Source organism: Anoplopoma fimbria, chromosome 17, assembly GCF_027596085.1.
Source record: "Anoplopoma fimbria isolate UVic2021 breed Golden Eagle Sablefish chromosome 17, Afim_UVic_2022, whole genome shotgun sequence".
NCBI lineage: Eukaryota > Metazoa > Chordata > Actinopteri > Perciformes > Anoplopomatidae > Anoplopoma > Anoplopoma fimbria.
Window position 1 is genome coordinate 25,675,263 of NC_072465.1, and position 12,549 is coordinate 25,687,811.

A 12,549-nucleotide genomic window follows, 5' to 3' on the forward strand; every position below is an offset into this window, starting at 1 on the left:
TATCTTCATTTTGATACGGAATTTTGTTCTGGTTGCGCCCACGACACGCAACTAGACAGTCATTTCAAGTTATGTGAGGGCCTGGATTGTAAAGAAAGGTTCATTGCTAGGAACACATGACCCATACATCCTGTATCCTTGTGATTTTGTCACAAAGCGTACGACACAGGAGGAAGCATGGAAAGTCTTCAGAGACGTAGTAGCTGGAATTATTGCTCTTCCAGCAGCGGCATTCCAAAGGCTTGTTGTTGCTCTACCTTTTGACTTAGACACTCGTAAGCTTCCAATTGGGTCACATCCAAGTCTGTCCAACTGTCCCAATACAGTTCCAGTAGGGAGAAAAACCATAACTTACCATTTCTGGAGGCTAACATGTCCACCTTTGGAGGCCAAGTGAGAACCGAATCTGCTGTCGGTTGAGCAACAACAGAAGGGTCAACCCCGAGAGTATCCCCATCATCAGAGGAAGATGCCTCGTAACAGAGGTCCTCCTCAACATAACCCTCAGACACATTCTCCTCTACGTCACTTTCACTGTTGAAGGACTTTGCTTTGAGGTCATTTTCTATTGAGACAGAGCATAAACATAGCACACAGAGCACCAAGTGCGATGGTTTACAAGCCTGCTGAGCAAGCTTTTATATTTTTGACCTTCTCCGGTGTTGAGTGAACTATTAATGTCCTCGAAGGAGCATATTTCTGGTACCACACAAAGTAGGAAATATCAGGGGTTCTCACACTTCTACAGGCATTATGGTGTGATGGTTCACTTTTTCCAAAAGTGAATAATTTTCCAAAATGTCTACTTTAAAAAACATTGATAGCTAAAAATGTTTCCCTTTCCAAAAAAGCATTTTTTGCAAAAATGACTTCACTTTCAAAAACTGACTTCATTTTCCAAAAATGTCTTTACATTCCTAAAACAACTTTACTTTCCAAAAATGACTTCATTATTCAGAAACGACTTCACTTCCAAAAGAACCTTAATTTTTCCGAAAAATGAAATGACTTCACTTTCCAAAATGACTGATATTTCAAAAGAAAGTCTTCACTTTCCAAGATTGGTATTTATATTTATACAGCTTGAGGGTTGTGGACTTTGTCCCAATCACTAACATTGTGCAGGAGGAGGAACCTTTAGTTTCAATTGGTCAAAAATGTGTCCATTTCTGTGAAAAATGGTGGACGAAAGGAGAACTGAGGGTCGGTAAAAAAACACCTGAGATCTTCCACATTGTTTTATTTGCAAATAATATTATTTCCCAGACATTGGTGTACAACATATATGTGATACTTCTGATATGCCAGATATGCAGTATGTAGCTACCAAACATACGTTCATACGGTGGCCATACTTTTACCAAAACATTGCAGCTAAATGTGATAGTTGACCAAAAAAAAAACGTCTCAGGATTATGTACCACATGTGGCAAATTTGCTAGCCCTCCAAAAAACTCACGTTCTGAGGTAAATATCAATGAGTCAAAAATGACCTCACTTTCCCCAAAGAATGACTTCATTTTGAATAAAAAACAACACACGTCATACAAAATATGGACACATAACAACAATGCCACCGCTAACAAGTCTCTGTCTATTTGTCTGTTTGTCTGTCTGTTGACGCAGCGATGACATCTTCTGTCAGTTAGTCCAACAATCAGTTCATCCGTCAGTTGTTCACTCTGTGAGCTCGTCGACAGAACGTCCAGTGATGTTCCACTGTGTTCTCATTGGCCCGTTCGCTCATGTGATGAACACGAGTGTTGCGTATTGTGAAACCCTGGAAAACAATGAGACAGGCAGTTAGCAGTTATTAAAAAAAAAATGATCTCAACAGTGTTTTCTATCAGGAAGATCATTTCTACACATGATGTTAAAGATGAGATAAAAAGCCACGTACAGCTTTGGAGATGAAGTCCAGCAGATGGACACGCAGGCTGATTTCCTGTTGGTGGTCACATGGTCCAAAGGTGAAGGACACCTGGTAGTCTCTGGTGTCCATCATGTGTTTGTTCCACTTTGTGAAGCTGCTGGAGATGGACTCCAACACTGCATGGACCTAAAAAAAAGAAGAGAGTCATGCGACTACTGGTTGTGTCTAGATGGTAACCAACAATTCGTATCTACATAGGGAGAGGGTTGTCTTCCACGGAGTCCACGATGTTGCACCGCCACTTTAAGGTCATTGCCTAAATTAAACCTTTCCAAGTCAATGTTTAACCTTAAACATTTAGAGGTTAATTCATAACTTTAAACATTCAAGGTCAATGCCTCACATTAACAATAACAATTAAGTGCCTAACCTTGACCATTGTAGGTCGATGCAATGCAAATCTATTCTTGCATTAAATCTCTTTCTCATTGATTTGTGACCTTGGCCCAAATGATCTCATACAACCTGATATACTGTATTTAAGGGACATATATTATAGTATAAATTATTATTAACAATTGTGATGTTTGTCAAATTTTGTCTCATTGATATTCCTTCATGTCAACCAAACCAAAAAGAGAACCCACACACAGGAATAATAACAGATTTTAGTGATAAAACAATTAAATGTGCTGACCTCACAGCACAAAAAGTAGTAAAAAAATATACAGTACCAGTCAAAAGTTTGGACACACCTTCTCATTCAACTACTCTGAAGAATCTAAAATATAAAACATATTCTGGTTTGTTGAGCATTTGTTTGTTTACCACATAATTCCATATGTGTTCCTTCATAGTTTAGATGTCTTCAATATTAATCTACAATGTAGAAAAAAATAAAAATAAAGAACAACCATTGAATGAGAAGGTGTGTCCAAACTTTGACTGGTACTGTATTATATATTAATATAGATTGGCAGTTGAATCATCTACAACCAACCTGTTATACTGTTATTACATTTAACAGAATATAATAAAACAATAAATGACATTATTTCAAAAGTATATTTTTGTCAGAATTAAGGGAAAGAAATGTATAGATGTGAATGTGCCCATTAAGAGAAGGGGGCGGCAGCTGTGGCACACGAGGTGGAGCGCTCGTCCCGCAACCACAAGGTTGGTGGTTCGAACCCCTCTCCAGTCAACATGCCGAGGTGTCCTTGAGCAAGACACCTAATCCCAAGTTGCTCCCCGGGCGCTTCTTAGCAGCCCACTGCTCCTCTGGGATGGGTTAAATGGGTTAATTTCCCCATTGTGGGACTAATAAAGGATTGATTATTATTAAGAGAAAAGACAAATGTATGAGCCTGGATTGAAATACCTCAGTAGAAATAAGATTATAATGCATATAATAAGGTTTTGGTATCACAGAATATTCTGCCATGATATCTCTACATATATCTACACTGAGCTGACCTCTAAACCCACTGACCTTGGTGGTGATGGTGAGCTGTGTGATGATGACTGCGACGGGGTTGGAGTACTTTGACAGCTTCCTGGTGCTGGACAGCTCCACCATCTCCTCATAGGTGTCAGTGGGGTAGGACAGCAGGGGTTTGGGGTCTCCTAGACACTGAATCAGGGGCTCGATCTGATAGAAGTCAGCCTCCTTCCTGAGCAGCTCAGCCTCCTTGAAGTCGCAGGGCAGCGTCAGCTCAGACGTCCGCAGGAAGTTGAGGATGTAGCTGAAGCAGCAGAAAAACAGAGACAGGATCAGTCCAGACTGCTGAGCGGAGGATTCTGTAAGAGTCTGAACTGTCAGTTTAAGTCAGGACGGGAGGAGAGAGAGCAGCTGGAAGACTTCAGAGTGAGAAAAGTTTGTCTTAGTTCTTCTGACATTGAAGTTTGAGACTTTATTCTCAAAATATTTTCTGAACTCTTAAGGAGAGGCTTGTTTGTTTTTATTTTTCATATTGTCAACAAATCCCATGAAAAGTCAAAAAACAATAACGCGTCAGTTCATCTCTCAAAACTTTATGACTTCTCTACCAGGCGGCAACTCCCGGTTCTGAAAAGTGAAGCCAAAGAGGAAGTATCTTAAACTTGCATTCTCTCAACCAGCCAGCAGGAGGCGACTTCTCTGGTTGCAAAAAGAAGACAGATGTATTGATTTATTACCTCAGTAAACATTGTAAACATGAGCTTATGGTCTCAATCTCTCTAGTTAGTTGAGTTAATTATGGTCCCATTTATAGTAAAATAGACCATAAAGCGAAGGATGCTTCAGGGTGTGGCTACCTTGTGATTTAAAGGTCGCTACCGCTACCAGAGCCATCATGGTGACTACATCCACTTATCATACACAGTCTAGGTCCCCTAACCAGTCTGTGGTTCTCGACCCCTTTGGTTCCTACTGATGATGTAAATCTTTGAAACAGCTCACAAATGTATAAAGACTCAGTCATTTCCAAAACCATTTGGTCACCTTTTGAAGCTTAAGGCCAGCTTCCACCATCCCAAATAAATGAGAAAAAAAAAATAACATGATGAAATAATCAGAAAAAAATGAAGTAAGAAGAAACATTTTTATTTTTTATCACAGGGAGAAAGAGAAAATCAAAGGCGACTGAAGCTCGTAAGGAGACGGAGGTTCTGCTTTGACAGTCTATCTCTTTCCTTCCCTCTCTCTGTGTGTGTGTGTGTGTGTGTGTGTGTGTGTGTGTGTGTGTGTGTGTGTGTGTGTGTGTGTGTGTGTGTGTGTGTGTGTGTTAGCCTGCATATATGTGCATGTGAGTTGAGACCAATATTGTCCCACAGTGAGGTGGCCTGTACCTTTTGGTAACACATTTCTGTATCGTATATGTACACTTCATTACGGGCTCATAATGACACGTTTTTAATTTTAAAAAAACAAAACAGTTTTGTGTCTGCATCCTAGAGAAAGTTAGCTAGCTAACCAGCTAACTAGCAAATCATGTTTTATCTTTACCTGATGATGTGTTCTTATTGGCTTGTTGATATTCAAACGTAACTATTCAATTAAATTATGCAAAAGTGTAAATGGGATTCATTTGATCAGCTAGCTGCACGCACTCACCGAAACAAATGGCCGTCGCGGTCGATGAAGTAGTTCCCGCGTGCGTCCCTGACGGTGGGGAAGTCTCCTCCGACCATGGCTCCCAGCATGGAGTCAGGGTAGCGCTGCAGCGTGGACATCGACGTGTTGTACACACAGCCGCCCACATTCAGCGTCACTAGCTCCCCCATCTGGAGGGAGCAGGAACAGCAGTTAAGAAACAACACTTAAACAAGCCCTATTATGTTATTTTCTGGGTGCATATTTCTATCTCAAGTTACAGTTACAACATGTTTACATGCCTTAATGCTCATAATCCGCCTTGTCTTTCTCATCCTGGCTGTCCTGACGCACCTCTTCTCACCCTCTCTCTGAAACGCTCCGTTGTAGCGCTTGCTCCTCCCTCCAGAAAGCAAAGTCTGCTCTGATTGGTCAGCTAGCCCGTTCTGTTGTGATTGGTTAACGTTTCGCACGCGTCAGAAATGTCCCCGTCTTCAGCCCCGTCTTCCAGAGCGGTTCAAAACACTGTTGAAACTGTCTTCGGCGAAATGAAGCGAACACAACATTACGTTTTTGTCGTACTGCTCTGGCAGAGTGTTAAAAATTAAATGTAGCCACTTTTTATTATTTCATCTGCCTTCGGAAGTCCAAATGAAGGACATTTCCTCTGGTAGAGCAGAGCACAGCGTCTTCTCGACATAACTGCCCCCCAAAAAAAATCTTCCTTCTCCGCTCTCTTTTGTTGTTTGAGGGCCAAACTAGCCAGAAGGAGTTTTACGTCACTTCTGTAACATTATGACCTCATTATGTTACAGAAGTGAAGGAGAGAATTCAATGGAGCCGTTTCAGGAGCTTCTGAGGGGGAGGGTAACTCCTTTTAGGCGTGGACTTCAGGTTTTACCCTCTACGGACCTTTTCCATGTACAAAAATATATATAACACACGAAAGAAGAGGGAAACACCAAGAACAAATTTGTACACCAAGAGTACACCAAGAACACCAAGAACACACCAAGAACAAATTTGTGCTCTCAAACTTGACTCGTTGACTTCTGGAGTCCAGTAGAAGTGAAGAAGAGCAGAAGTCCTTTTATCCCACATGGATTTTTAAAATAAAACCAAATCTGATATCACACATAACACAGGTGTTCTCAAGTGGACCATATTGAACTCTAAAATGATAATTAAAATGACTTCACGACTCCCGAATACAAGACAGCAAGTTTATAAGTGTGAAGAGTACAGCTATCTGACGACCTTGATAGTCGTGTAGTGTGAACTTGGCTTTAGAGAGCTCTGGTATCACAACTTAACCCGGTATCAGCAATTTTTTAGTTGATTTCGGGACAGAAAAAGTAGGACTGGTACATCCCTAAACTGAATCTTAACTTATCCCTTAAACCAAATTTTAACCCTCTAACAACTATTTGAAGGTCCTCTGAAAGAGAGATGTACAAGGATACACACCACATACACATGTGTACTAAATTGCATTCGGCATACTATTTATAGTAAGTAGGAAGTCAAATTGAGTATGTTGGGCGTGCCCAGATATACCATCATCCGCTCTAACGGCAAAGTAAGTGGGTGCTCATACAAGGAATTTAACTCCTTTTTTTGGTACTGTCAGAATACTTACCTAGAAATAGACATAACATCTAAAAACAAGGACAACAAAGCTGAGCAAGGTGAACATGAACAATGACTACGTACATGGGATGCTTATATTACTATTAGTAGTGATGATATTAACATTTCAAACAGTTGAAACCATATAAATATATAATTTAGCGTTAAAATATTGACTCTTTATGAATTATATGTGAAAGTATATGAAAGTGCAAGAGACAAAACATGTAAAAGGCGAGCCAAAGGCTTGAATCTAACAGTGCTAACAGTGCTAACAGTGCACACTACAGCAACAGTCCTGACAGAGCTAACAGTGAACTGGAGGGTGGATTCACTGCTTTCACGATCAACCTAATTCTCTGCTCAAGTAGACATTACTCCTCTGTATCTTTACATAGCTAGCAGTTTGTTAATGCTATATCAATGTTCAGAATGTTAAATAAAGCTCTAATTAACATTCATCAGTAGCTTCAACCTGTAACGTTGCTATCGATACGGTCATGTGATGCAGAGAAGACGTATTGCTGTAGTATGCTTCAGTGTGAACAGTGTGCATGTAATGGAATACTTAATCGTTCATTTAGTATGCAGTACATACTGACAGAATATGTAATGTGTACTATGTAGAACGTTAGTATGTGATTATGACATTGTTCCACTAGCCATAGGCTGAACTGCCAGAAAGCGGGGACAGTTCAGACCGAAAAATGTCTGCAGGAAACAAGGACATACCATGTGACCCAGGTCTCCATTCTCCATCTGCAGCCCTCGGCTGGCTGACTGACTGTGTTGTTTCTCTTCAGGGTCAGGCTGTTGAGGAGATCATTTCCACCAACACCTGCAACAAGAGGTCGATGAGAGGGTTGCCATGGAGATAAGCGACCAGCTGATGCTGCGTTGCCGTGGTCCAGACATCATCTGGCTGATTAGTCTTGTGTAACTGATGTGTTTGCCAGCCAGTGAGAAACAGGAGGAGGAGCTGTGGACCTCGTTTCTTAGATCTCAGAAACAAACGGTCATTTTTAAAAGAGGAATTGATCAATGACACGCAGCATTTTAACGAGCTGTGATTAAACCGTACATCACATATGAGACTCAGCTGTGTTTAAGGCTGACAATCTCTCAATTTCCATCTCAATTTTCAGTATGCTGCAAATTGATGCAGCAGCACCAGAGATATTGTCTTTTTTATCGCATTCAATATCCTTCTTTGTCAAAACATGGCGCCTACATTACCCACAATGCAACTCGACTGGTGAGACTTTATTCAGAGATTTGTGTGTGTTATGTTGGTTAGCCAAATAGCCTACAGAGGTCTCACTTTCGCTTTCTTCCCTCTTTGAGCTATGAAGCTAAAACAGGCTTTGTTATCCGTCAGTCTCTCTGCTCTCATCAACATTGTTTCCAGCAGCAGCAGCAGTAGGCAGCTGTTCTCATCAAACAAGCTCTGATAAACCCACCGCTCACTAGCTGCCCAGCAGCATCAAACGACACCCAGACAAAGTTAAAGATTAGCAGGTGAAGAAAAGTGAGTGGAACATTGAGACCAAACCAGAGCTTAAAGAATTGTAAATATCGGACTAGTCTTTCTAATTACATATCTACATAGTCTTACACTTCAAGAAGTTTATAACAAATGCCCCTTTCTTGACGTTAGACATTATCTTTTAAATTGACAAACATTAAAGTGTAATTAATTCAAATGGGGACAAAAATGATTTGTCTCTCGTCGTTGACTACTATAAATATTTTGTGCTTCCCAAGACTTCCAATCAGCAATATGGTGGCGCTGTAATTAATTAAGTCCAAGTCCTTCACACTGCGAGTCTGATTGACTTTAAATTTGACACACATTTCCTTCTCAATATGCTCGCATCAGGGTCATAAACACATTACAGCCAACATTTACTTACTGTTCCAACATAATTTAAAGCTAGGGTTGGAAAGCTTGAGGTACTAGCAAAGGTATGCTAGAATGCAAAAATTATCCAAACGGAAAAACCCAGCCAACTCTTTTCAGATAAGAGTAGCTAGCAGCAATAGATCCAAAAATCTTTACATCAAGCAAAGAAGTTGGCAACACTGACAGCCCGTCCCTTCAGGCCTCCATGATGTCAATATATTTTTTAATTGCAGCCCTATACAGTAATGGAGCAGAAACAGTCAATCAGCTAATTCATTAATTTTTTTGACAGAAAAGTTATAGGCCTTTACTGGTCACTGTACTCGAGGTGCATCTACTTTACTTGTTTTTTCTATTTTCTGCTTCTTCTATTGTCCACTGGATACGGTGGAGGTTGTGTACAGCTCCTTCACACACCGGCTGCTTCACCCCCGGTGTGTGAAGGAGAGGTACCGCTGCTCCTTCCTTTCTGCTGCTGTCAGGCTGCACAACCAGCTCTGCTCCCAGTAGACCACAAGACACTGCAATATAAATACACTGTGCAATAATAGTTATAATAGTTATTCTGTCTGTATATATAATATTTCAGTTATTGTGGATTCTTTACTGTTTTTTATTGCTTATTTATAATACTTACACTATACCCTATGCTGCTGTAAATCCTGTAAATGTCCCCGCTGCGGGACTAATAAAGGAGTATCTTATCTTATCTTTATACTTTTATTCTACTAAATCTCAGCGTCAAAAACTTAAAAAAATACTTTCACAACACTACATGTATTTAATAAAAATTAACTACTTTGCAGATTTAAAATCCTAATGCAAAATCTAATCAACTAATAAATTACATTATTAATATAGATTAAGCTACTACATAGAATATTAGTAGTAGTAAAAATGATATCCACTTTACCAGATGCAACATTATTAATAATATCATAATATTCTGAAATGATCCATTCTGCATTAATAGGAGCATTTAATAATATATAATAATAATAATATAATAATAATAATATTTTTATATAAGTATATTTGATGATAATACTTATGCACCTTAAAATACAAAATATTTTGAATGCAGTACTTTTACTTGTAACAGAGTGTTTCTACACTGTGTCATGTTACTATATAACAAAATCTAATCAATTTATTATTATAGATTAAGTACAACATAGAATATTATTAGTAGTAAAAATATCTACTTTACCAGATGCAACATTATTAATAATATCATAATATTCTGAAATGATCCATTCTGCATTAATAGGAGCATTTAATAATATATATATATATATATATATATATATAATATAATAATATTTTTATACAAGTATATTTTGATGCTGATACTTGTGCACCTTAAAATACAAAATATTTTGAATGCAGTACTTTTACTTGTAACAGAGTATTTCTACACTTGCAACATTATTAATAATATCATAATATTCTGAAATGATCCATTCTGCATTAATAGGAGCATTTAATAATATATAATAATATAATATATATAATATAATAATATTTTTATACAAGTATATTTTGATGCTGATACTTATGCACCTTAAAATAGAAAATATTTTGAATGCAGTACTTTTACTTGTAACAGAGTATTTCTACACTTGCAACATTATTAATAATATCATAATATTCTGAAATGATCCATTCTGCATTAATAGGAGCATTTAATAATATATATATATATTAATAATAATAATAATAATATATATAATATAATAATATTTTATACAAGTATATTTTGATGCTGATACTTGTGCACCTTAAAATACATAATATTCTGAAATGATCCATTCTGCATTATTAATAATATCATAATATTTAATAATATTATATTAATAATAATAATAATATATATATATAATATAATAATATTTTTATATAAGTATATTTTGATGCTAATACTTGTGCACCTTAAAATACAAAATATTTTGAATGCAGTACTTTTACTGTAACAGAGTATTTCTACATTCTGAAATGATCCATTAATAGGAGCATTTAATAATATATAATACATAATAATAATATATATATATATATATAATATAATAATATTTTTATACAAGTATATTTTGATGCTAATACTTATGCACCTTAAAATACAAAATATTTTGAATGCAGTACTTTCACTTGTAACAGAGTGTGTCTCCACTGTGTCAGTGCTGCTGGTTCTATATAAAGCTGTCTGTGGCTGCTTGGCTCCAGGCAGCTAGCTCGCTAGCTAGTTAGCATGTTGTCTCTACAAGAAGACGTCACTGCGGCACTTTCAAAATAAATGTCGTAACAATCAGTCCGGCCTTACCGATCACTGCTCCATCACTGCTTAGACACGACCAGAGGAAGGAGGTAGAAGACCCTAACTAGCTCAAATAAACATTTGCATCCATCAGCTGGAGTTCTAACAAGCATGCATGGAACATGAGGAACCTTCCGGTGTGACCTGTCAAAATAAGAGCTCATAAAATAATAGTCTTTATTGTGCAGAAATAGAATAATAGAATTAAGAATATATAGTATAGTCAGTGTCGATGCTGCAATGTAATAGAGTACATTTACTCAAATTTGTGCTTAAATACTATTTTAATTAGCTTCACTTGAGTACTGACATTTTAAGTCAACTTTATCCTTTTAGTCCACTGCATCCTTTTAGTCCACTGCATCCTTTTAGTCCACTGTATCCTTTTAGTCCACTGTATCCTTTTAGTCCACTGCATCCTTTTAGTCCACTGCATCCTTTTAGTCCACTGCATCCTTTTAGTCCACTGCATCCTTTTAGTCCACTGTATCCTTTTAGTCCACTGTATCCTTTCAGTCCACTGCATCCTTTTAGTCCACTGCATCCTTTTAGTCCACTGTATCCTTTTAGTCCACTGTATCCTTTTAGTCCATCCTTTTAGTCCACTGTATCCTTTTAGTCCACTGCATCCTTTTAGTCCACTGTATCCTTTTAGTCCACTGCATCCTTTTAGTCCACTGTATCCTTTTAGTCCACTGCGTTTAGATTATTAATACGAAATAAAAATCAATTTATAAATGATGAGATATCATCATTAAGGTACCTAGCAGAATATAACATAGTTAAACATTTGCTTCCCCTCTACCAGCTGGGTTGAACACAGTAATGCATCAATAATTACAATAAAATATAACTCCTATGTTTCTGAAATTGGCAGAATGATTACTCTACTTTTTGTATATTAGTATATTTTTTTATGCTAATACTCTGGTGCTCGGAAATACTACTGCTTCCGTCCACAGGGACTGCCCAAATCAACGATAAATAAAAGTTCCTTGGAGTAGCTTTAGGTAAAAGTATAAAAACATGACTTTCCGTTACCATATATTCAGAGATGAAGAAAGATTTTATAAATACAGCATACTGAGAAAATAATCTTCAAACCTGCAGTGATTTTTAATGAATTTATTTATGTTTTGTCATTTGTTTTCTTATTTGCATCTTTTTTTTAAGCCACATCATTGAATTGTTGTTTACCTCTCTTGTTTTTGTAACATTAACGTAATTAAAATGATCTCCTCCTTTAGCAGCTGCAATATTAAAGGGTTGTTCACAGTGATACATCATTATTCACAATAAAATGTAATTCATATGATTTTGAAATGGGCAGAATGATTATTCTACGTTTAGTTCTTTGAGCCCTTTTGCTTTCTCGCCTCGCAGGTTTCCATGAATCGTTGTGGTCCCTGGACCGTGGTCGTGCCTCCTGCTGTGACCCGGCTGACACTCACTGCTACTTCGATTATTATTATTAGTCACATTACTATTACTATTACCTGTACCATTACGCATATAAGCCCTGCTTCCACCCTGAAGCCCTTTTGCTTTCTCGCCTCGCAGGTTTCCACGAATCGTTGTGGTACCTGGACCGCGGTCGTGCCTCCTGCTGTGACCCGAATGACACCCACTGCTACTTCGATTATTATTATTATTAGTCACATTACTATTACTATTACCTGTACCATTACGCATATAAGCCCTGCTTCCACCCTGAAGCCCTTTTGCTTTCTCGCCTCGCAGGTTTCCACGAATCG

The 12,549-nt window shown here is 37.8% G+C and overlaps 1 protein-coding gene across 4 annotated transcripts; it reads right to left on the minus strand.

Annotated features, from left to right (window-relative positions):
• Window positions 1-1,232: 1,232 nt before the first annotated feature.
• Window positions 1,233-10,927, minus strand: kctd6a (potassium channel tetramerization domain containing 6a). Of its 4 annotated transcripts, none has more exons than XM_054617822.1 (7): window positions 10,802-10,927; window positions 7,311-7,416; window positions 5,252-5,395; window positions 4,971-5,140; window positions 3,366-3,618; window positions 1,901-2,059; window positions 1,233-1,780 (listed from the first exon to the last, which is right to left on the minus strand). In XM_054617822.1, exons 2-7 carry the CDS (start codon window positions 7,335-7,337, stop codon window positions 1,670-1,672), a joined length of 864 nt encoding a protein of 287 aa, XP_054473797.1. In that variant the 5' UTR covers window positions 7,338-7,416; window positions 10,802-10,927; the 3' UTR covers window positions 1,233-1,669. The 4 variants fall into 4 exon arrangements, with proteins under 4 accessions (XP_054473797.1, XP_054473799.1, XP_054473798.1 ...); XM_054617824.1 differs by having other exon boundaries at window positions 5,252-5,483; XM_054617823.1 differs by having other exon boundaries at window positions 5,252-5,487.
• Window positions 10,928-12,549: the final 1,622 nt, after the last annotated feature.